At 35.0% G+C, this 27,656-nt stretch overlaps 1 protein-coding gene across 1 annotated transcript; it reads right to left on the bottom strand.

Moving 5' to 3' along the window:
• Positions 1-882: 882 nt before the first annotated feature.
• LOC120628379 (phosphatidylinositol transfer protein alpha isoform) lies at positions 883-27,656 on the bottom strand. The gene is made up of 8 exons (XM_039896723.1): positions 27,479-27,656; positions 27,166-27,196; positions 20,990-21,101; positions 14,051-14,202; positions 13,823-13,900; positions 9,143-9,373; positions 7,480-7,538; positions 883-6,352 (listed from the first exon to the last, which is right to left on the bottom strand). The coding sequence occupies exons 1-8, from the start codon at positions 27,493-27,495 to the stop codon at positions 6,214-6,216; spliced, it is 819 nt and encodes a 272-aa protein (XP_039752657.1). The 5' UTR covers positions 27,496-27,656; the 3' UTR covers positions 883-6,213.

Below are 27,656 nucleotides of genomic sequence, written 5' to 3'. Positions count from 1 at the left end.
CTAACTGCCAGGAGAGCAGCCTCTTATTTAGTAGCTTTTGTGGCAATTAATAACAACAGGCTGGTTGTTGTAGCAGACTCTGCAGAGTTGGATTTTATATGTCGGGTTTTATTCATCCAGTCGTAATTAATAACATCTCACTGGTAATACCTATTTCGTAATCTATTTAATTTAATTTTTATACAATATGTGTAATAAATATAATGCAAGTATTAATGGAAGCTTTAATTAAGTAGATGTGGCCGTTTATTTGTCCATATGTTTATAGCAGAAAATATTCTTTTATGTACTATTTATTATACATATTTTTTTGCATTCCATTAATTGTACAAACTTAACTAATAAAATTTCATCATAACCTTTAAATATTAAGTCTCCTATAATGACTTGGAAAAGTTATCGCAAGAAAAGAATAAGTACCTAAACAATTGAAAAAAAAAACCGTTTTTGGGATATGGATGTGCAGAACTAAACAATTTAACATAACACAAGAGACAAAAACAACAGTTACTTTTAATTACAAAAAAGAATCTAAAGTATTTTTATTAAACGTTTTCTATATTATTGATTTTAAAAATACATCATTTGCCGTAGCATGTATTCTGTGAAAATTTCATTTACTTCCCAATACCTTGCTTAAGCTGTGGCTTAAGAGTACTATGACAGACGGCCAGACTTGTAATAGAGTTTAGTTTATCAGGCTTTAAACGTACGTATTCATTTCGTCACTCTGACATTATAGTGTTTGATATTTTATTACACTTAATCAGACGATTAGGTGTGTAACTTAATACGAAGCGTTCCCAAAGTATTAGTTACACGGTACTAAATAGCAAATGCATTGTTAACTTTATTGGGTTATTAAAATAAGAATATCCTGGGTACATAATTTATAATTAATGTTTATTTTGGTAACTGTGTCAAATGTCAACATAGTTTGATGTGGGTAACACCAGTCGCGAGGATAGATAATAATATTAGCACAATACAAAACAAACTAATTTATTGAACATTAAATTTAAATAAACTATTATGCGGTAATATGAATCGGCATAAATAGATAAAGTTAAGTACCTTAAATGCAAACAGAGAATAAACAAAATATAAAAAATACAGGTAATATACAAAAGCGCTATGCGATGCTAAAAGCGGGTTGTCAATTATTATTTAAGGCCTATCAATAAGATAAATAAAAAAATATACTATTCCCAAATATATATCACTGTATTTTAATTTCATGTAAAAGTAAATAGAACATAGATTAACAGTAAACAAAGCCCGAAACATATAAAATCAGAACTCATGGAAAATAGTACTATTGTGTCGCACGTGTATCTCCAATGCTAGAGTAAAATGAACCTAAATAAATTTGTCTTAAGGCCTAACTTCGTCCATATTTCTTCTACAGCTGCAATCCAAGCTGAACGTTTGTAAAAGAAATAATTAAAAAAACATAAGTACAGAATGTACGACTTTAAAACGGTGTCTATAAGGTCCATTTTACTCTTTAATATTGATTCGATATTTTTAAAAGATTAGGATCGAAATCGGCCAAAACAAAGTGCAAAGGCCTATGCAAATAATTTTAAGAGTTCTGAAATTAAACTGAAAATAAAAACTAATAAACGGCCACATTATCTTAAAATAGTAAAAAAAAGAAACATCGTAAGATATATCTGAATTAATGATAACCAGAGAATAACAATTTTTGACACACATACTGTTAATAAATTATGTTTTAGTATTATCATCAATTTATATATGCGTATCATTGCACAGTTCGCTTTAGTGTCCAAAATTAATAACACAAGATTGCAATCAATCTCTTATCGACGAAGTATTCTCCATGTTAAAAGTAAGATTGAATTTTGGATATCGTCGTTTAGTAACAACACCGCTCAAGGGAAATCACCAAAGGTTTTAACAAACTAACTGATCATTTTATAGAAACATCGCATGATAAATCTGCATATAATTTTAAAAATAAACATAAACGTATTTTTAAAATTATATTGTTGGATTCATTATCTATGTGTTTTGAGTGAAATGATAGGGCAAGATACTGTTTAAAAACTTTGGTAATTTGTGTTTGTTGTTTTTATCCAAGCGGCATAAATAATATGAGCTTATTAATTTCGGACGTAAGACAAGAGAGCTTTGAAGGGAGTTAAATCGTTCACTGCAATTCATACAAAATAGCTCACAAATGGCTCTTGGTACAGAATCTGGAATGTCACTCAAATATGAAAATACTGATTTGTTAAATAACAAACTTAAATAAATAAACACGCTCACCAAGGACGTTGCAATTTGAACCATTATCATAAGAAAAAATTACCATAACACCATATTACCAGTGACCATATAATTAGAAAACCTTTAAGTTTACTTTCGAGCGTTCGTTAAAAAGAGTTTAGTTTAGGTTAAACCATTCTAAATAAGAATGTCATGATTGTGTTTATTTACAAATTATTAATAAAAATATGCGAACGGCAACACTGAGGTAAAATAAAATATGTAAATATGGAGACAAAAATAAAGAAAAACTAGTCTGGTCTGGGATGTCTTCCTGAAAACTAGTGGACCCGGCAGACGTCGTCCTCTACGGAACTCCATATAAATTACAAGAAATTCCAGTGCCACCTACCGGCTCGAATGGAGGTTATAGGTTTTTGTGATGCCAAATCCGAATAAAAGTACAAAACAAATATGACAAAAAAAATAGAAATCCGAAATCAACTAGCGGTATATAATATAGTTCACGATATATAATAATGCCTTTGCTCTACATAGGATACCGGTGTATTTTAAGATAAATTATTTTACTATATGCAAGTAAATGTCATAATTACTAAGGCCGTGCGAATGTGCAATCGATCACAAGAAGCGCCGGTTTGAGTCTTGGGATTGGATAAAAATATGGACGTTACCATGTACGTACGTTGGATATTTAGTATAGCCTTGTGGAGTCAGGCTATATGAAGAATTTTATAAGCTAGGTATTGAGCTTAGAGTCGAATGCACTTTGCGTATTAAATTAAACACTTATCAACGCCCGTCCGAATGAAAACTTACACCATAGTTCATTTTGCAACATACCTTTTTATAAATTAAACCATGCTACCGATTTTAAACCGTACGATGCCATTGTTAAAATATATTGCACCACAATTTTTTTCCCTTAAACGATCGTGCCTCAACTAATATACATGACTATTACGCGAAATTATTTGCAATATAAATCTTAAAGTACAGCGTTCCTTAAGCTTCTGCCAATAGACCCTCGGAAATTCATTTAACTTTTGGGTCCTGTTAATTTAAATGGATTGCCTTTGATAATAAATAAATAACACAATTTTGGGCTGATTTTTTATCGCCAATAAATCTCTTCTTTTTGGCATTTGTTGCATATGAAACCTATGAAATTACGTCTAGGTATATAATCTCAGGCGGATTCCCTCCCTTTAATAAATCAGCCCTCATTATGACCTAGTATGTAACATTTGAATTTGCACTGTACTGTACGTAATACCGAAGTAGTAAAAAATATTAAGAACTCGTACACATACCAACTTTTGATAATAGACAAATTACGGTAAAGCAAATCAATATAAATTTATAACTCTTAGTTTTGAAGTTATGAGTAAACTAGACTATTCTAATTCTAATACATATAGTTGAAATAGAGATGCTCCAAGATTTATATTGTAATTTAACTATGTTGATTACATATATAGAATGGTTATAACAAAGAGATAAATCGAAATCTAGATTGATGTAGGTTCTAACACAATTAATAGTACAGTGGTCATCCGATTTAGGTGGTATAGAGGAAAGTTGAGGCAAGCGCTACCTTAAGGAACGCTATGTAATTATATATCTATATTAATATAATACACAACAGCCAAATAGAACCTGTCCTAAACAGGATCTCACTTAAAAGTAGGAATTTATATATTAAACAGCGAAATATTTAAGAAGTCGGACCTAAAATGCCATGAATATATCCCACCGATTCTCGTTTGCTAAATGTCCAAATATTTTATTTATCTCAAATTTATTTATGATAGGTAACGACAACACTACCTGGAACCACAGACTACATCAACTTATTTTATTTAAATATCTATATACCACAATTTCAATGAAATTATTATTTTGCTAATGGTTGTTTGTATGCCCTCGCTCCAATCGAGATCGCTGTGTGAACGTTATAATACGAGTATAGTAGGCCTAAAGGACACCCTACACGTCCCGATCCTAAGTTGGACCAAAAACCAGATAGGATCGGATATCTTAGGACTCCCTACACCATCCGATTTCGGATCGTAACGTGTAGGGAGTTTCTAATTCAGACCACGCCTTAAAGTTTTATTTCTTATTAGCATTTATAAATCAACAGCCTTATACTGACTGCAGAGAAGATTAGAATAGTTCTGAATTCCAATGTACTAACGAGATATAAGTATTTAAACATTTGTCCACATGTGTGGCGATGGTATGCGCGTGCGCTTTTATTCTAAAATTTAAACGCCAATTCGTTATATTAATATGTTTAATACTATGCTATATTGCTCAATCTAGATTAAGTTACAACAATAAATACAACAGATTTCTAGTATAGTGCACAGTAAAAGGAGACTGTCCAAAAATGTCATGGAGCATTGTTCTTATATGGTAAAATATATAGTTTTAACGTTGAGTAATGACTCAACGTTAAAACTATATATTTTCTCGGTGCTCTGAAATGAATAGCAAGAAAATACATCAAACACATGCATAGCATTCACATTTTTAAAATAAATACGTCTGAGGATATTTTGTGGAAACGTGGAAAATATGACATTAATATCACAAAAACCGTTAACAATAAATAAAATTATCCGAAATAACAACCAGCTGATAACTTGTCACAATTTTGGAAAACTGAAATAATATTGAATTTTGTAGCGCCAATAGAAAATATTGCCTCTTTTTTTTTTAGTATCATCGTTTATCGTATGCCGACGATTTATTGAGGCGGAATGCTCAGGTTCTGATATTTTACCGACACACATACGTTGTTACGCTGTTCTTCCACGAGCGACCGAGGCTAAATGGCCTTCGTGAGATATAGACATATTACACGACATAAAAAAATGGACTGCCTCCTTCTTAGTATAGGAACATTTATCTAAGTCTATTAAATAAATTGATTTTAATTGATTTAACTAACGTTGAGTCGAATTATTATGAAGTGTTCTAATATTGTTTTGAAACGGCCTTACATATTAAATATAATATGCAAATATAAATAATGAGCTCACGACTGCCAGCAGTCGTTTTATAACGCAATCTCCGATTTTGAGGTTCGGGCATTGTGCGAGAGTGAATCAACACGTTAAACGCAGGAACAGTTAGAAAAGACATGGTTCTGGCACCTGGAAACAATATCGCCACTTGAAACGCAAAAAGTCACATCGGTTCTATTTTAAAACTTTTGTCTTTTTAAACAGGCACAAAATGCAAAGTCTTACAGCCGAAATTAATGACGCATCCGAAATCCATATTTGAATTAAAAAAAACTAGATTTACTAATATGCAAGATCTCCTTGGCAATTTTAATCCTGTTTTTTATACACTTCATCACAACAATTTTGAAACATTTTCGCTAACTATGCATCTTTAATGAAAGCTTAAAAGGTACTGTGCCCGGAGTATATTTACGTAGTGGTGATAATACACCTTTCGAAACATAAATGATCTCTCGGTAGAAGATATTATTTAATGAACTGTAAAGCTATATTAACCAATGAACGTTGGTGTCGCAATATTAGGTCAATATATTTCATGAAATAAATCTTAGGGAAATGCTACAAGACACGCGAGACAGTGGAAACCTAATAAGATACCAATGTTCAAAAGTGGACGTCCGTAGGATAAAAAGATGTAAGATTCGAGTTCCCGGAATCTTATACACTTCCGCTATATACACATGCATCCGAGCATACATTCACGCAGAACGTTTTGCATTTTAAGTGACGATATCAGTTTTAAATACGACTAAATAACGTTATTTCGGGCGAATTCATAAACTAGTGCCTCATAAAATTCTAATATTAATTTAATACAATCGTTTACTACAATTAAGCCAGCTTACGTGGCACATGTTCCCGCGCTCGACGCTCATACACTCGCACGCATGCATGTTCGCACGCTCGCACGCGTGTATGTCTACTCATTGTCAGCGCGCATGCCGCGCACTTCCCCTTCGCGACGGAGCTTCTCCAGCTCTTCTTTGGTGCGGTCTTCGATCGCGCGGATGTCCGCCATCGTCATGCCGAACCAGTCATCGATGGAGCAGAAGACGTGTCTGTAACAACAAACAAAAAAATTAAAAAAAAAACCGCCCAAGCGAGAGTCTTACTCGCGCATGAGGGGTTTCATAACATCTATAATAATGAAAAAACTAAAAAAATCCTATCTCTTGTATGGAAGCCCCCGTAAATATGTATTTTATTGTGTTTTTTAGTACCTATTTGTTGTTACAGCGGCAAAAGAAATACATCATTTGTGAAAGTTTCAACTGGCTACAGCCTGGTGACAAACGGACAGACAGACGGACAGCGGATTCTTAGTAATAGGGTCCCGTTATGCCCTTTGTGTACGAAGCCCTAAATATCAACACACACGCACATACAGTTTAAATATTCTCATTAGGCTGGGGTGTAGTTGGTCGCGTTCGAGATGTGCGTGCTTTGTAACATGTACAAATGTCACCTCAGACTACTATATTGAATTCCTAACAACTGTATCTGAGCGAGCATTCGTAACCTACCTTAATCAGGTCGTGAAGTCGGATTTTTATTTCATTGGAGTAAAATGACGTTTACAGTGTTATCCGATTTTAATGAAAACACAATTTTTGTGACAAAAAGAGTCAAATGAATTACTTACAAAAGTAAGGGTAACCCTTATTTGAAATAAATCTATAGAATAAATATGGTATGTTTCCATTAGCTTTGTGCATGTAAGTTGTTTGCAAATGATTCAACTTGCTTTTAAAATAAACAGGACAATTTTTTTTCAAAGTGACATTCGCAATTGTCAGTTTAGTAAACTGTATTAAAAATCCGACCGTAAAAGATCTTTTTGTACACATATAAGTTAATCTAACATTTGTTATATCCAATGTTGGATTGAGGATGCAATATTAATTTCGGCCGTAAGACTATTTGCATTTTATGCTTGTATTTAAGCCGAAAGTTATGACCTTGATATATAAAATAAACAAATATTGTCTTTGGACGTTAGCACAAACGTAGAAGTATGAATAACTGTACGATCAGCTTATAATCAGTAACGAAAAGAAAATATAAAGAGCTTAGCTAACGGTACCTATTTCATCACATTAAAAATTATACAGATAATAGACAGCACCAAACAGTAATGTAGACAAAAAAATAATAGCATATAGGAACTCTTTTGTTTTCAACTTACCTATGGAAGATAGTGAACAACCGTCGTTCTGATTTTTGAATAACATTTTCCACTTTGCTCTGTAAAATAAATTTAAACCTTATTGTTACAAATCAAAAAAATGTTAATAATTATAGTCCGATTGTCACACAAAGAAACAGCTTTTTTATTACATCTTATATTCAGGTTTAAAAAAACTTGCCCTATTTTTTGCAAGAAATCTTCAAATACATTGATATTTTTTTGGTCAGACTAGTATTATAATGTAAAATGATATCTAGCATATGACAACAGGTGCGTAATTAACATCTGTTCGTACATTGTCTCCGCCTAGTGGAAACAGCTGGTTAAATTGTCAGTTGCCCTACTTCAACAATAAATGTTAATTACAAACTGTCTCAGACCCCAGAGACAAGTTGAGTTCATCCGTTTATTGAATTACTAATACATAGATCTCGGAAACTTAAAAATACAAAACACCAATTAGAAAGCAAATTCAAATGCCAGTAAGTAACTCAGCAATAAATTTTTTTTTTTTTTTTATTAACGATAGGCCAGCGTTTGACGACAATCATGCCCGTTAGAAAGCAATGATGAGGTATAGGTTGGAGCACGCTTGCCTAGAAAAAGCCTATTCACTCTAGCCTTGAAGGTACTTAAATTATACGTGGCAGGAAACACAGTTACCGGGAGGGCGTTCCACATCTTAGCGGCACGTATCAGAAACGTGGATAAAAAACGTTTCGTGCGTGTTGATGGGATATCAACCACATAAGGATGCCACCGCTCTCGGTGTCTCGCTGTTCTGTGGTAGAACGGGGAAGGGGGAACAAGATTGTGAAGTTCCTGAGCACACTCACCGAAGTATATCCGGTAAAAAACCGATAAACAGGCAACATTGCGTCTGTGCTGGTGACTATGTAGTAGTGTTGTCTTTACGTTCATAGTCCAAACTAATAATATGATGAATCCACAAGTGTTTTTTCTTTTTGTTACCTATCTTATGAGATCTCCTCTCAAAGTATCATGGAGTACGCATATACACAGTATAACTTTTATTTTATCAACGTGACTAGGAAGGCAGATATTTATGACGCCTAGAAGTTCGATTACCGAAAGGTCAGATGAACAAGATATAACAGTTAATATGGGTATGAAGTGTTTTTATGATTAGGAAGTGCTTTTATGGATGTCTTAAGTGCACGCGATTGAAGACTAAATAAAATAATACAATAATATACTAAGACAATACAGACATCGCCATCTAGCCCCCAGGAAAGCGTAGCTTGTGTTATGGGTACTAAGATGGCTGTTAAATATTTCTATGAATAATATACATAAATACTTATAATACACAGATAAACACCCAGACACTGAAGTACATTCATGTTCATCACACAAACATTTTCCAGTTGTGGGAATCGAACCCACGGCTCGGCGAGACTCAGAAAGCAGGGTCGCTGCCCACTGCGTCAATCGGCCGTGCAAATAAAAGTCGAAACGTTACTAAAAGGTAAGATTAGAACCATTTCTTCTAACCTACATTATAAAATAAAAGATATTTTTGCTACTTTTAAGTGTAAAGTGTGTTTTAAAATGTTTTCATTACAAATGTATTTTTTCGAACTTTCGAATCTTACAGGACAGTTTAGAAATATTGGGCGGTAAGCTGAAAGTACCTCACCTGTAGACCAAACCACTTGAACTCGGCGGTGACGAGTTTGTAGCACGTCATGATGGGGTTCTGCTCGCTCTTCCAGTTGGCCCCCACGAGTGGGCCGCGCCCGGTCTTGACGGACTTGAACTTAGTGGGGTCGGTCTCCGGCTTGTAGTCGGCGGACGACATGGGGTCGTTCGCGATGTCGATGTGCACCACCTCGCGGATCTTGAGCTTGTCGGGGGGTAGCTCGTGTACCTGAAAAAAGATAACGAGAACTTCTATATTTTAACTGCATTTAGTTATGCTAATAGAAGATATAGTTTATAGATTTATATGTACCTACTATAGTGTACGCTCACAAAATGTTATAGTTTTAAGTTTAATGTTTCCCTACTAAGCGAATATTTGTAATTCTGTTGAGAAATAAAGATCTTAAAAGGCAAAGGTGTGTCCGCACTGAGCCAGCGTGGTAGACTACGGCGTAAACACTTTTTATTGTGGGAGGAGACCCGTGCCCTGTAGAAGCACTGTAATGGGTTGATATGATGATGATGACGACAACCTTAATTCATTAAATGTACACGCTGCAATTTTCAAAAGATCACTTTACGTAAGATGCTGATGATGTTGTTATATACACTAGGGTGGATGGTCTACACTATGCGAGATCGCTTTTCCGCTACCATGCGATTTCAAAGTTTTTTCGATGCATTCTGCCAATTAAGCTTCATCACTCGTTTCTTTGCATGTTGCTCACTATGGTTCTTTATCAGATATTTCTCTTTTAAGAAATAAAATATTATCACGAAATTATACTCAGACTTTCCCTCACCCACTGAGTGTCCAACAACATTTTTTTTCCCGATTGTGTGTATTCTACTGTAACTCTACTGACTGTAACTCTACTGATTTTAAAAGCGAACGCGGGCTTAAATGCGTTTTTGCCAGGAAGAGTGTTAACCCTCGGGCTTTGAGTGAAGGGGTTTCGGAAGATTCTGATAGGGAGCTTTGTCAGTAGTAATCTGATCGTCAGAGCCGTGACTAACTCCGACACGTCCGCAAAGAGAACAGGCGCAGAATTGACAGCTTAATGTGCTCTACGAGGCACGGGGTGAATCACCTTGAACTTTAGGCGAGAGCTAACCATATTAATCCTAAATACTATTCATTGGCGCGACCCGTGGAAAGCACTCAGGGCCTCATGCTCTCATCTAGGCCAACGAGGCAGATTTGAGCGACTAATTTCACTACTGAGACTCATAAATAATTAGTGATCATGTTTTGGATACCTGCTGGTCAATAGGATTCCCACAACTGGAAAATGTTTGTGTGATGAGCATGAATGTTTTTCAGTGTCTGGGTGTTTATATGTATATTATAAGTATTTATGTATTATATTCATAAAAATATTCAACAGCTATCTTAGTACCCATAATACAAGCTACGCTTACTTTGGGGCTAGGTGGTGATGTGTGTATTGACGTAGTATATATTTATTTATTTAATAGGCCTCACCACCATTTACTCAGCTTCACGACTCATTGAGTAATATCAGCGACCTTCCATTTAGCTATCTTTTTTTAGTTTCAGAGCAACAAAGTATCTACATAATATATATATTATAGGTTATTTATAACAAGACATTTAGTGATGAAGTGGCAGATTAAAAACTGCAAACGAGTAATTGTACCAGTATATTTATTAACTCTGTACGTTTTTCACAGCGTATCACAACAAAGCGTTTATTAAGTATCATTAAGACGTAGCTACCAGTTACGCAAGTGGCCTCTCGCACGTGGCAGGACTAACGTTACCCTTGACGAGTAAATTCTAGCAGGAGTGGATACGGAAGTAAATAAATAAATGTTTCAACAATAAATAGTTCAACGTCCTTGAATACTCAACAACAGAAGCAAGTCATAAACATATAATATTATGTTAAAAGGTTATTTGCACAAATGAAGTATATTTTTTGTCTAATTAGGATTCCGTACCCAAACGGTAAAACTAGATCTATTTCTAAGACTCTGCTGTCCGCCCGACTGTCTGCCTGTCTTACTGTCCATCTCTCACCAGGCTTTATTACCTGAACCGTGAAACAGATGCTGTTGCCGCTACAAAAATAAATACTAAAAAACAGAATCAAATAAATATTTAAGGGGGTTCCCATACAACAGACATGATTTTATTACCTTAAATTTTTAATAATCTTTAGTTATTTACTCATAATAATATTTTTTTTAATTTAAAAGTTGTTTGGCGGTGTGATCTTGCCTATTCACTCTACCTCGAAGGTCCTCAAGTTATAATTAGCAGCACGCACGTTACACACCTGAACGATTTGTATTTGTGAAGTAGACGACAAACTTATTACATAACTTTGCTGGCTGGCTTAAAACTTTGATACACTACTATAGGTGAAAACAACAACGTAATAATTTTAAATAGACAAAATGCGTATTGACTTTTATTTTTATAAAGTGACGTGATATGGTAGTCAAGAATAGTGAATTCATTATCACGTTCTTATGAGCATCTCATATTTTACCTTACATAGGTAACAACATATTCTCTGCAATATTATGAATACAATGTTTACAGACGAGCGCTTGACTGCAATCACACCTGATGGTAAGCGATTATTCAGCCTAAGGTGGAGCGCGTTTGCCTAGAAGATGCCTATTCACTCTTGATTTGAAGGTACTCATATTGTAGGCACTGGGGAAAATGGAAGCTGGAAGGGCATTCCAGATCCTAGCGGTGCGGATCAGAAACGAAGATGCGAAGCGCTTCGTACGCGCCCGCGGTAGATCGATCCACCTATCCATTCATTCTGAAAATTTATCCTTTATTGATGGTTGGCCGGATAAGAGGTTAGGCCGAATTTAAGTAACAAACAAATAAACAAACAGACACAATATTGAATGTATAGGTTTAGTAAGTAGGAATGCCAGCTTAACGACTGCCAAGTCCAAAACCCTTAACACTATACTGAAAAGAACGGTCATAGAAATCTTGGCAATTTAGAAATATCAATTCTCTTTCATGGATTTCTCGGGTAGAATTTCGTAAATTGGGGAAAGGAAAGATATAAGAGGAATTAATTTTATAACAGGTTCGTGAAAATTTAGCAAATTCCATTTCATCGGACCAGTTAAATCACTCATGACTGTTTTCATTCATATGGCAATGAATTACGTGTATAATTGCTGCATTGATTTGATTTAAGCCCCAGTGAAGGCTTGAATATATCTACTTGACCTTACCACGGGGTTAATTTGTAGCCACTTCAATCATGGTCACTCGTTTAGAGCCCGTCGAAACAAATCATTACCTCCTTATTAATAAGGACAACAGTCGTTATACGTTATTTTCCTTCGATAATTGGGCGTTTGTTTTAAAGTATAGTTAACTACAGTGAAGGTGAACTACAGCAAAAGTACATTTTATGACCTTTTTATAATTAAAAATAAATAAACAAATAAATTACGACAATACACACATCGCCATCTAATCCCAAAGCAAGCGTAGCTGGTTTTATGGTAAGTACTTCTTAGTACTAACTGATGAACAAAGTTTTATGAATAATAAACGTGAATACTTATAATATACTAGCTGTTGCCCGCGACTTCGTCTGCGTTTGATTTTGTTTTTAAAGTATTCAGTATCGCTAAGCCTTAAATGAGTATAGTAGTATATATATAACATGTGACTGTCAATTAATTATAGACAAATAATTTGCAATAAAATAAAATTGCGACTATAATTAAAGATCTAAGCTATCCTATCTCTTAAGTTGGACCAGACTGCTCACGGTGTGTCAATTTAATTTAAAATCGGTTAAGTTGTTTAGGAGTCCATCGCGGACAAACATCGTGACAGGAGATTTATATATATTAAGAGAGATAAACACCCAGACCCTGAAAAACATTCATGTTAAACATTTTCCAGTTGTGGGAATTGAACCCACGGCCTTGGATTCGGAAAGCAGGGTCGCAGCCAACTGCGCCAATCGGCCGTCAGTTATTTATGTTATTTTGCATTACCAAAATGTCGGCCTTGACAAGATACTTTTTTTACTAACAGTCCTTTTCCCTTTTTAAGTCAATCATTACCATCATCATATCAACTCATTACCGACCCACTCCAGGCCACGGGTCTCCTGCCACAATGAGAAGGATTTAGGCCGTAGTCCACCACGCTGGCCCAGTGCGGATTGGTGGACAAATTTAAGTCATTAATTAACATTGATAATTTTTTACATTTTACACAGTTAGGTATTATGTACAATTATTAATTATTAAGTGAATCGTATATAAATATAATATGACAATACACACATCGCCGCCATTTAGCCCAAAATTAATCGTAGCTTGTGTTATGGGTACTAAGATAGCAGATTTTTATGAATGTACAGAGAAACACCCAGACACTGAAAAACATTAATGTTAATCACACAAACATTTTTCCTGTTGCGGGAATCTAACCGACTGCGCCAACCGGCTGTGAAATATAGCATAGTGGTTAGGGCTTCCATCTTATTTTAGGGGGACCGAACTCGATCGATCGAGTAAATAACGCGAACGAAGAACGCTGCAAACAGCTACTGGGTTGATAATGTTAGTTAATTATTTCAGTAATTGACTTCTAGCAGTTTTAATTAATGAATTAATTAACAAATCGCTGCTACGAGTAGGTACTTACATTGGCTTGATCGCCGACGTCTGGTACATGCAAGGATTCTATGCAAATTATGAAGTTCTCCTTCATATATCCGGGGTTCTGGGGAAGAAGAATAAAAGTGAGTAAAATGTTGTTCAAATCCCTGGACTGGACTGGACTGGACTTATAAAATTAAACAGAAAAAAATTATATATTACATATAAATTTAAATATAAACAAAATATTTAAATATGTTATAATATAGCTAACCGTTAATACTGTCCGGCAGTATGGATAGGCATTCCATGCCTCTTCGTGAACTTCTAATGAACCCTTTGGAGCCAAAAGTCTTATAAATGCTGGCACCTTCGATGCCAAATGGTAGATCTTATATGTGTATTGGCCAGATGAGTATTTGCCACCTGTGATAAAGAAAAAGATAAAAGATTATTTTTTTTTACAATTGATTAAATTAACTACCTGATTAAATACTAAATGAAATGAGTTTTTAACAGTTCCTATATTTTTTTTTACAAAATAACTACAGTGATGAATACGTGATTGTCTTTATAATTTTTTAGCTTGAAGTAACCGTCACTAGAGCTTTCGTGAATCGTAACATTATAATGCAACTTAAAAGACATTTATCAACTCTAGAAAATAACTATCACAATAGGCCTAGTTGCGACAGTGCAAATCAATCGATGTGGTTGGTTAAGCGACGTTCATACAAGTCGGTGTCTGGATGGGGTGCATGACTAAAGACTCTGATTGCGTCGGTCATAATCACTCCTGATAATAATTGTAAAGTAGTTTCACTACGTTAAGTCAGCTAACCCACATTTGATCAGCGTGGTGGGTTAGAACTCTACATCTCTTTGACACAGGGAGGGCATACCCAGGGAGTTTAACATAGGCAGTTTATAGTTTGGATATCATATCCGGTGCGCCCATGTTCGGAGAGTTAACAAAACTGTGTGAGAAAATAGACAGTTCGTCCTGACCCCATGAACAAAACGTGTTCTGCCCAAACTAGCCGAGCTGGAATCGTATCAAGGTATTACAGGTTGAGTATGTATGTAAAGATACCAACATTTTGAAGTAATGATAAAACAAAAACCAGTTCTCCGTTTATAACCAAGGTTAAGGCAAGGAAGTAAAAATATTTTATCAAATCTACTACACGCTACACACCTAAGAAAACATCGGTCATCTGTGTAAATTAAGTGACGTCACTTCACAGAATCGAAAATTTTAGCAGACGATGAATTCATGGAAACTAACTTTTATGACGCAAACAATAAATACAATGTTACTGCACCATATATTTCGGCATGCTTACGCATAATTATGCTCCGTAATGATAATAATAATCGATGATTTTGGTACAGATAAGGCTATAACTGATAAGTATTTACTAAATATCGGAACTGTTATACCTATATTTTGATATTCACCTCCGGTATATGATAAATTGAACAGTTTTTTTGTAATACGTAAAGTTTATATATTTTTTTTAACCAGAAAAGTTGGTGTTTGTTTGACTGGCTTATTATAAGTATAGCGGCTAAAACATTATAGAAGCCACTTAACATAAGGTCGAAATAACTTCAGGCCATTAGTAATGTTTGTGTAAGGATTACTAATTTCTGTATTAAAATAGTTTCAGAATAATTTTAATGGCGAATTATTAAACGTAAAGAACTCGTACTCGAACATTTATTATGGATCGCAAAGAATTTCTTTTATTATTATACGTACGGTAAAAAAAAAAATACTTTGCGATCTGATTAAAAAACTTCTTATCGCTTCAAATATAAAAGACAAAATAATTAATTTATTTATTTAATAATATATGTAGCAGACGATGTTTTTCATAAGCTAGGATTGTAAGATATTGTAAGACTTTTTTCATGCAATCGTGTCTCATGAAAGCAGCGTTGTAGAAAATATTTCAGTACGTTGTTTTTGGGTAGTCTGCAATCTATTATCATCTAGTATGTGAGTTTTAAACTTCGAGCTTTGCTAACTTGGTGAGAACCGAAAAACCATGATAATCAAGCATTCTACTTTTTCTTCTTCTTTGGGTAAATGGCTATTGACATGCCTGCACGGCACAGTTCACTTCGCCAATGTCGGGTCCTCCTTTGTGTTTTCTTCAAACTACCCAGCTTGAAGAAAACACAAAGGAGGATGATGGAATTGTCTTGAGTTTTAATAATTGTTAATAACAAACATTACAATATATATATATTTATTTATATATTATTTGTTTTTTTTTGTTACAGACAAAAAATATATATGTTGTTATGCATAAAATGTACTGTAGGTATGCAATAGACTAGTGTATTTACAGTTTAATGTTGGTACGTTTAAAATATCTACGAATACGAATTTAACATACGGACTAAACTTGTTTTTATAGCTAACACTTGTTGCCAGGGTTCAAAACATTAAAATTCTCACAAATGACGTTTTTTTTTAACCCAATTAAGTATGTTTGATAAATAACTAGTTTTTTGACCCATTTTTTTTTTTTTAATAAAAAATACTAATATATACGGAACGCAAAAGAACAAGAACATCGGATTAAATTTTTACCGAATCCCTCTTATATTTTATCAACTGACTGAATATAGGTCGGTTGACTGATAATAAATTTAAGTCTAACCACACTGCACTGCTAGCATTGGCATGAGACAATTATCTCCCCGGGGAAAGGATAAAAATTTATCTTCTCCCACAGCTTTATCAACTCTCAGAGCACTAGTGCACAAGTGAAAATAATAAATGTGTAATAATAAGAGTCTCCTATTCCAGGTTCCCGTGCTTTAGCATGTGAACACGTTAATTATATCTCTTGTCAGGGGATATAATCGGGGGATATAATTTTTGACTCCTGCCTGTTCTAGTCCAGCACGGCTAGCATGGGCAAGAGACAATTATCTCCCCGGGGAAAGGATAAAAATTCATTTTCTCCCACAGCTTTATCAACTCTCAGAGCACTGGCGCATAAGTGGAAATAATATCCATATAACATATGTGTTTTAATAGACGGGGGTAAACTCCTATTCCATGTTCCAGTGATTTAGCAGGTGGGTACTTTAATTATATTACTTGTCAGGGGATATAATCGGGGGATAAAAATTTTATCTCCCGCCCGTGCTAGCCCTGCTGCTGAAGCAGTTTATCCACCACTCTGATTCAGTGCTGTTGGAATTTCATATAAATCTCTGTATAATGAGAAAAGACGCCTATGCCTGATGATGTTATGATTATCACTGTTTTATTACAATACACTACACAAACTTCTTACCAACTATGTTCTACTTTAAGTTAAAATGTATCTTATTATAACAATTGACGCTCTACATAATGATCTATTAAGCTACAGTACCTACCTTTTGAAATGAACCTACTTTGACATAAAGATCTTTTTTTTTACCGTCATCCTCAATACATGGACCACAAGTAGTGCAGGATCCGTTTGTATCACGCATCGAACTTGATTGATTGGGAGTTTGTCTGACTAAAGAGCAATTTTTTAATGAAAAACCACGCTTAATAGCTTTAGCAGTAAAGCTTTTTGCGACAGAGCTCGCCCGGGGAAATATCTTGTCGTCATGCTTATAACAACAAGCAGTATTGCTGTGTTCCGGTCTGAAGAGCGTGGTTGCCGGTTTAATTACAGGCAAACGAGGGTTCACACGTAGATGACAGGATGGCACTTTGTAAGACATGGCAGTCACATGCAGCTCTGTGAAGTGTTGCTATGTTTACAGTCGATGGTTTTTAACTTACCATCATAAAAAAAAGAATAAAAAACTACTGACTGTCTTTATTCATCGTTTGCAGAGGACATTTGATAGCTTGATTAATTTTATTACTTCCGATTAAAAAATGAAGGCATATAGAGAAGACTTCAAGAAGTGGGTAATCCAATTGATATTAGAACCAGTATTATTAACAGCTCAACGAATTGTGATGCTAAGAAATAATAAATAAATAAAAACCTAGCGTTGGTAAACACCCAAGAGGTGGATAAATGACATCGCTTGCCAGTCGCACGGAGCTCCTGTACCCCTAGCACGAGGTAAGCTCGCAATCGTCGTCATTTTCAAATATCGAAACACTGTAACGCTAAGCCAAAATTAACCTAATGGTACCCGTCTTAGTGTCGCAAATTTCGAAAACCTGTTTATACTTTGCCAAGCGTTTGCTGCAGTAGTGTGGAGCTTATGAACGAGGTTCATGTTGAACCAAAGTACATTAATCTTAATTTTTACGTTACAGAGGATCGGATACTGGAAACGAACCTTCAATTAGGAGCGTGCAAAACTCGTGCTAACACAAAACATACAGCAGAGAGAATCCGTCAGAACGACGAAGTCTTGAGTAAAGCTTTAATAATAAAATAAATGACTGGGTGCTTATAGTTTGTTTGGGCAATTTTATTTTGAATACAAAATAAAAGACAATTGAGACACTACAGCCTGTTATATTCCCCCACGGTTTGCCTTTGTTTCACGAATTAAAGACGCCACTACATCTAATGATGCCTTCATTCAAACAACGAGGGCGGTCAAGGTTGGAGCAGAAGCTGATTTAAAAGTATGGCTGGTATTTATGAATATTGGCAACATTAAATTCAAAAACAGTCCGAAATAATCCGAAATAATATAATCCGAAAATAAAAAATATTCGATAAAAGTGGACGAGCCAAAAAATTATTTTTCTTTTGAAGTCGATGTCACATTTTACGTACATAATGCGTTAACTTTACGTTTGAAACAAATTACGCAAATTATTTATTTTTAGCTGCTAGTTGCATTCAGACTAGAGTAACAGAGACTTGTACGCGTGTAATTCTGTTATAATTATTGCTGGAGGAAAATATGACTTTTCCGGGATAAAATCTACGTGTCAATTCTGGGTAAGTATAATCTCCATGCCAATTTTCGGCCAACTTAGCTAACAGTGTTTCGTAAGGGGTAACGAACATACAAACGTTCACATTTAAAACGAATAGGATGGCAATGGCAGTTGGGCAAGTGCGCAATCAACCGATCCTGAAAGTATGTAACGGTATTTATTGAATTCGAGGTTGGCGACCTCGAATTTGTTGACCACTTTCACCGGATCGGATGTTCAATAAATTTATTTACCTACACAAAACTATACGCCGGCGACTTACATTAAGGGTAAAATGGCATACGTCAGCATCGATTCGGATTTCATCGAGAACAGTTTGTGAACAGAGGGAGGCTATATATCCGTTTCTCTCGTTATTTATGTATAACATAACTCCGTCTTTTAAAGAAATGACGTATAGTAATGCAGATTTACAAAATTATTTTTTTTTGTCCGAAAGGGGTTTATTCCGAAATGGACGTTTTTAGGTTTCATATAGATCTGAAGAATACATACGGAGACAGAAAAAGTTACTGTTCAAAGAATTACAGCTAAGCAACCGTCATTACCTTATCGCATAAATACACATTGTTTACGCAGATGTATTCAGTTTATCGGGGTACACCCACATTTTCTATCAAAATTAAAAAAAAAATTGCGACGGAAAGCTTATAGCAGAACATAGTGTTTAAGCTTGTTTTATACAATACCATATTATCCTTTTAGTTGGTATAAAATTTGCTATCGAAATCATTTATTTTTTGTTAGAAAAATTCTCTTGTTCTATTTAAACTCCTTCGGAGTTAAGGCCCGATGCTTGCAATCGTCAGAGTACGAAAAAGGATGCTTATCCATTATATCCTGAGAGCAAGTTATTGGCCATTATGAATATACAATCACATACTGGAGGCACGGCCAACAACTATATTTACGAAGGCGTTCAAATACAATAGGTAGGTACATATAGATAGTTGTTTCCATATAGATTTTTAACGATTTTATAGGTTTTTTACGGTTTTCGTGGCTCTTTTTCACGTCTACACAAATCAAGTTATACAGAATATATCGCAGGAAGCATAATTTACATCGCCCCATTGTTTCCAATTCAGCCAAGCTATCTTAGAGATCGAAAACACTGCTGTTTTTTTAAATATTTATTTCATGAACCAAAAATATATGGATATTTAGCTTAGTTACAGTTTTATTAAAAGTACGTAAAGTATATATAGATTTATTGCAGGTACAATTGAATGTATTTAATGACTTTTACGTGCCGCGAATTTTATCGATAATGCGCCATTTTTATTGCAGTCTATTGTAATGAATCATATCGTTTACGATAACGTTTGTATCAGTATGGGCGCATTGTTCAGCGCTCGGCAAACGTATGCAGTGAAACCAAAGCTTTGAAAACTAGTAACCATTTTGATGGTTTTCAACTAGGGAACATTTTCCACCTACGCCGGAGATATTGTAGTTTACAAGTGCGTGTACAAACACCGGTGCACTCTCTATTTTCTCACTTTCATAGTCGGATGGGACGCAGCTCTGACACAACCGGAAAGAGATTATCTGCGGGACCGACAGCTCAACGTGCTATCCGAAGCATAACAGTGAATCACCGCCAATTTTCAAACTCCGGGCTGACACTAGGAAATTCTTGGTAGAAAAACACAAAACTATTTCATCTTCCAGACCCGGGGATCGAAATCATGACCTCTTCATCTTCGGTCGAACATACAAAACAGACCGCATTGGCAGTTTCACATCATATACCTATCCCATCTAGATGTTATATAGGTAATGTTCGAGTTCCCAGATGGTATTAAAGTATCTAACTATATCGGGGTTAATTTCTAACCCTGGACGTTTGTCTGTTGCATTTTGCGTGTCGGTGTGTTTGTCTGTTGCATTGTATCCCCCGAACGGATAAACCGATTTTGATTTTGTTTGAAAGGTGATTTAGTCGGGAGTGTTCTTAGCCACTGGCGGCTGCCCCGAAATGGCGGAATACATATTTATTCACAACTCCCGCAATAATGGTATCAAAGTAAAGGACTAGTGAAAGAAAAATAGTGTCCACAGTTTGGTGGCAGCCATCTTGGATTAACAATTTGTCACCAAGATGGCCGCCACCTAAATTGGCGAATTCAATTTTTTTCACAATTACCTCAATAGTGGTATCAATTTACTGTGTCAGGGTTAAGTTAATTTTTAATATTGCAAATCAGCTCCTTCCAAATCTATATTGTGCAGTTCTTATATAATGAGACAAGAACATAATGAAATTCAACTTACCTAGTAAGGGATAGTCTTTGAAAGGTTCATTCTTAATTACTTCTATGCCTTCACCACCCCCGGTTTCGTTTTTGGAGACTTCTGCTACACAATATAACTGCCCAACTTGGTACTGGGGAGAAAATAAACCATTATAAATTATTTAGCATCACATACAATTGTAGGAAGCACTGTGGTGTTATAAGTTTTAAGTACTTGGTTCGATTGCTCTGGGGAGCACGATCTATTTGGGAATTTATAATTTCAGTATTTTCTCTAGTCCGTCTGGTTCTTATGCCATTGATAGTTGGTAACTATCAATGATCGACAAAGTCGTGCCCCTAATTAATTTAGCATTCCGGTACGATGACGTGAAAAACTTCTAAGGATATTCCTTATAACTGCCATACCGCTAAAAGGTTAGCCTCAGACTCAGGCTTCATTTATCAGTAGGTGTGATTGCAGTCAAGGGCTGACATGTAGTAGAATAAAAAAACTTAACAACACACTATTACTCTGTAGTATATAGTGCGTATAGAACGAATAATTGAATTATAAAAGACACCGTACAGATCTGTTTGGTTGTCGCGTAGGTATTATAGCGAATGAAGCTCCATATTTATTCCATAAGAATGCATAAAGACTTACGAAAAGTAATGCCGTAAGCTATATACCACCTCCATTCATTCATTCATTCACCCGGTTCACCCCATCGAATAGTAATCAAAAAGCAAATAATGTAAGAGGACAAACAAATTTTAGTTATACGAGGATGATCAAAGTACATGTATTTTATACTAGTACAATATATTTTATACTCACTTACTAAATCCGAAATAAAACCCAGGAAAACAGATTAATTGTTTATCGCTTAAAACAAGATGTAAAACAAAAAATAAACGAGTGGAATACCGTATACGCGAAAAACATAATTATTCAGTTTTGTTTAATAGGAAGATATTAAATTATAATTGTTACTGTGTAGAAAAATTTAATATGACATTGAATGAATCCTTTGTTGATGTATAGTTCCTAGCAAGCGTTATACGTCAGAAATAGGTATCATTTTCATATATTTTTATGGTTAGCGCACGAAACAACCCCAGTGGGCCGCACAGTATTGCAAATGTCATTCTGTAGTATATTGCCAGTCTGGGGTGTCCCAAATGTATAGTAGAGGTTTTAAAAAGAATACAAAACAGGGTTTCGTATGGTTTATACAATTGCAACTTTTGGAATTCCTGCAAGATTTAGATGTGATTTTGTCCTTTTTACGGAGTCATCATCATCAACATTACAGGACACGGGTCGCCACCTAGATAGGATAAAAACGGTGTAGGACGTGGCGCCAAGCTAGCGAAGTGCGGATTGGTGGACTTCTCTTTGCTTTGAGAACATTATCGAGAACTTCCAGGCACGACTTGCCCTCCCTGGGACAGAAGATGGGTACGTTCATCTCCCCCCTAAATCCCAATAGGCTATCACCGAAACTATGAATTTTATGAGGACCTGGAAAACATCCCAGATAAAGAGGAGATAGATGAAAAATGAATGTCTTTATAAAACAATTAATCAGATCCTAATAATAAATTAAATATAATTTAAATAGGAACAGGGGTACGTAAACTATTTAAAATGACGATTATCTTCTTTGAACAAACACTAGTTATTTCTACAATTTTGATACTAAATAACATCTTCTCATTAGCTATCACATCGGTCTGGGGAGAGACAAGCGTTTAGATGGATCGACAATACAGATATCGACACTGGGTCAAGGATGTTCTTTGTTCAGTGCACCGCGTTTGCGAGATGCAGGCTGTAGCGAACACCGCACTCCAAGAACAGAGTTTGTATAAGTGGATTTTCTTTTGTCCATGCAGATAAAAGCGTCAGTACGAGTCATCTGCAAGGGTCAAGTGTTCCCAGCCAATTGCGTATGAAATGTGAAGTAACGATACGTCACACATCATGCATGCATTTAAATAAGATATCTTCGAATCCCAGAGTTTTTATCATCAAAAATAAAAGCGTGAGTACGCGATATCGACAAGAGGGTAAGTGTTCACAGCCAATTGCACTTGTTTTACATAACAATACAATGTTTGCACTTTTAGGAAATGTTGACATTCCAAGAATATGGTTTGGATAAATAGATTTTCTCTTATTCAGGCAAATAAAAGCGCCAGTACGCGACATCTGCAAGGGCAGATGATCTCAGCAAATTTCGTATAGCATCCCAAGATCGGTTTGGTGTGGAGTATAAGAATTGAAGAAATTATAAATTACACCATACAGATTCTCCTGCTTTTCGCGGAGTATAGCAAATTAAGCTTAATTTTCATAATGCATTTGATTTTATTTGATTTGAAGCTCATAAGGTATTCGGCTGCTCCTGGATAAACTGAAATTTCATAAACCAAACCAATGCAAGCCTTCCCAACAAATATCATATGTATAATACCGGATAAAACCGAAGACCTTACGCGAGTTTGTATGTTAACATTGGAGAATGAGAGGGAGGGTGTATTATCCTATAGCTAAGTGTCATAGTTTTGCTGTCGCTGTATCAAGGCAAAACATAATCAGGAATTAATACTCGTTGGGGTGGTACGGGCTGGTTACTTTCTATAAGAAGCTGTGTGAACAAAGACTCTTTAGTTCCTTGCTTTGGATACAAGCTACTAGTGGCGTGCATAGAGGGTATGCACAGGATATAAAATGAAGAAAATGTCCAGTACAAGCTATAAAAAAACTTAAAGATAGGCATTGTAAGAGTAAAAATATCCTACCCTCAAGTATTTATAACTCATACTAGAAATTTTATTCAATTTTTATTATATCATCTGCATACCCTGTGCATACCCTCTATGCACGCCACTGCAAGCTACCGATGGTTAATTTGTTTTCATACAATCGGTTATTACGACACTACTTACTGCACTACCGACGCAGTCGTAGAAACTTTTGATTTTCAGACAGTTGCGAACAATCAGAAAGTTCAATGAAAGCAACGACGAACTAAATGTCGTCAGTTGAAGGCAACCAAAATCACATGCAATTGTACGAGCTTCGCACACAGGACACGGGGTCCAGCTGTTGCCAGTATCATAAAGTAGCAGTTATTTCTGTCAAATGATCCCGTGTCGTTAATAGTGTCTATGTTTGCGCAACGCCTTAGTGCAGGCAAAGGCAGGCGTGAAGTCGAGGTCGCCATGGCATCCACTAAGTCGAGTATGCCTACTCATTTTGCAAAGACAGCTTAGCGAGTCACTAATAGACTAAACCCTTTGTTTACACAGACTGATTTGTTCGTTCAAGCATAGCCGTCTGATACCTATCTACTAAATAATATCACATACCTAGTTAATGATAATAATCGGGAGTGATGGTATAGCGTGCTTTCGCTGCAAGCGAAAACGATGTAATAGTACGGGCGGGCGATGTGATGCAGTTTCTCGTTGTATATTATGTAGAATATCAGTTAAAAGTATGTAAAGTTTATTAATCAGAAATGTTTACGCAGGCGAGTCGCGGGCAACCGTTTTTAATAAACGTAACGAATGATCAGACGTTTGCAATTGTGGTACCTATGTGATGTTTGCAATACTCGCTTTTATAAGTTAGTGTTCAATAATATAAATTTCCGACTACGGATCGCGAGCCTGGGTACGATTACCGGGTCACAATAAAATACCCAAATAAAAATACCCAATAGGGTATTTTTGTCAAGAAAGGTGTACTAGCAAAGCAGCTAACATGCTTCTACAGTTTGTCGTCAATTATTGTCATGCATGCACACTTAAATAAACCACAGTAGTGTCCTGTCCGCTGTGCCTTTGAATATGTATACCTGTTTATACATAAAGAGCTTTTAACGGAACAGTAAAAGGAAAATGGTAGGCGTTTCGAGAGTTTTGAGACTGATGTTTTAGGTGTAGAACATTTTTTTTTAAAGGTATAACTTATATAGTTCATGATATTCGTATTGAATGTACTTTGGTCTTCTTAAATGTTCTTTACATAGTGTAATTTACGAGATCGGTACGTGTGTGGCGTGAGTTTTCGCGAATTTCGTTGCATAATAGGTACTCAGAACGTTGCCGTTGGTGGAAGAGATGCGAGGTCAAGACTGCACCGGTACTAGGTCAAGGATTATCCGCGTTGAACGCATAACACGCTTTACAGTTTCCCAGCCCCTGTTACGTATATGTTGAATTGGCTGTGCCTCGCGATTGCAAAAGCAACATATGCATTAAGATCCCGGAAAACTTGCAAAGTTCCTTTCAGATAAGACTTTAATTTTTAATTACCTCTTCAAACTAAAACCGCTGCACAGATTTTTATTTAGTAGTAAGAAGTCTTAAAATTTTAAATATACATAGATATATTTAGCTATATGAGACCAAATATCTACACACAGCAAAATTTGAAGTCAATGGTTGCATTGACTTCAAATGTTTGATTTCTCAAGGCAATAAAGTATGTTATGGATATATTTTCAAGGATGCAAACTATCTCTGTACTAAATTTCTTCAAGATTGTTGCAGTTGTAGAAAAAATAACTTAAGTACTAATATTATAAATGCTAGTGTGTTTGTATGTAACTAAGCAACCAATTTACTTAATTTTAAGCATTGATAGGCTACTTTTAATCCCAGAAAAACGTTTCCCAAAGGATTTGTAAACAATGCAGGCAACAGGGCAGGTTATATACAATTAGACATAATAGTAGTAAGGATTACCAGTCATTTTAATGTGTATGTCACCAGTAATGACCTGCATTCTGAAATCGGTTCACCATGAGCCTGTAAAGCTGGACTTACATAACATTTTCTTTTGGTCTGAATTATATTCCTTCCATCATTTGGGCCAATTATAATGGTTAAAAAAACAAAATATTATTTATATTTTGTCCAACGCCAGATGTTATAATATTTAACATCAAGTACAACCTAATAATATATTATATAACATAGTTATTACCGATTATCAAATATACAATGAAATTATCATGTTAAGCTTCCTGGAAAATTTTATCAGTCATCTGATAATAAAAGAAGATTAATTAAATATTAATAGTAATAAATAGAATATGCTTATGGTTTCATAACTTCAATTATACCTCATTTTATAAGACACAAACGAATGGGGAAGAGTTGTCACTGGAGTGACGATTAAACTTTAACTCATAACCAAGCAATATTACATTGTATAAAACTAAGAGCGATAAGAATAAAACTATTAAGGAACAAATGAACAGTAATGTTCAAACATTAACTGAAATAAATTTTCATAAAATTGAATTTTAAATTCTGTGCATCAGATTCAGAGCAATCAGCTTGTTTTATTTATTAGATGTGTTAAGCTTTAGTTAGATTTTGTTTTATTTTTTCTTCTGTAGTGGAGAGAAATTGTCCCATGACTTCTTAAATTCCTATTATAGATTTATTTCTACATACTATTTTTACTGTAAAAGTGTATTTTTGAAGGTTTAGATAAAATTGGGCACAAAGACTGCTTACATCACATCCTGTCTCGTAAAAGCACCTTTCCTACAGGATTAAATAGAAATTACCTTTGACATGCCTGGCTTAGTAATTTAATTGATAACGAGGAAATCTTGCACAGAGATAGCTAGCAGCGTGGTGACTGAGATATGGCACGAGTTAACCAAGGACTGGTAGAAACAGCAGTGGAAACATCATTGCATATTTTCTGACACTGACCTTCACTAAACATATCCATTTTTGAAAAACACTTATGTGGCAGTGACATCTCCAAAAATATAAATTATGTAACACATAGAACTATAGCCAAACTAAATTGACTAAAAGTTTAACTTTTTACCAATCAGATTTTGGCTAGTAAAAGCCTTAATTTGAAGTAGTAGTAGTAGTGAAAAAATCCTTTTATTAAAAAACTACGCTAGAGTTTGTATATTAGAATCTGCAATTCTATGGACTTGTTGTTGGAGTTTTAATAATCTTTCTTTATTAGCGTGTCTGTTAAACAAAGATAATTTATTTTTTATATTTATGCTAATAAGAAATAATTAAAGGCCCAGAGCACAATAGCCCAGAGCAACGCAGATGAAACCGCCAGACAGGTCTAATCTTTTTTATAATTTGTTTGTCCTCATACATAATAAAATATAATATTCCGAAAGAAGAATAAGTTCGTATTTATATGCTTACCTCTTCAACAGTTAATGGAAGAGTAACACGACTGAAAGAAAAAAACAAAGTGTTAACCTTTTCCATATGGCTATAAATATTGTTACGAGAAACAAATTTGTATGAAATCATCTGCCATAACAAAAAGCTGTGCGACTTTTCTTTGTCAGTACAATTAGATAAATTACGGTTTTGCAATAAACTTATTTTTATTACATTGAGACAAAACAGGAAATTTAGTCTGCGACCCTCAAGAGATACAAGCTTTATTCTACGAACTAAAAATCGATTCTTATTCACAGAAGGACACAATATAACCTTATTTATTACTTACTATTCTTTGATAAGCATTTTGATAATATACTTTAAATCACTTAAATGCACATCAGATAAATCACTACAACCTTAAAATAAACTTATCACAGTTCAACACTTGAGCGATGGCCCGATTATCCGATTATTGTAGTTTTAAAAAATCTTTGATCAGCCAATGACTGAAAATGACAAGGCGC

Source organism: Pararge aegeria, chromosome 12 (genome assembly GCF_905163445.1).
Source record: "Pararge aegeria chromosome 12, ilParAegt1.1, whole genome shotgun sequence".
Lineage (NCBI taxonomy): Eukaryota > Metazoa > Arthropoda > Insecta > Lepidoptera > Nymphalidae > Pararge > Pararge aegeria.
Note: the sequence above shows the minus strand (reverse complement) of the source record. Positions and strands in the feature narration are given on the sequence as shown.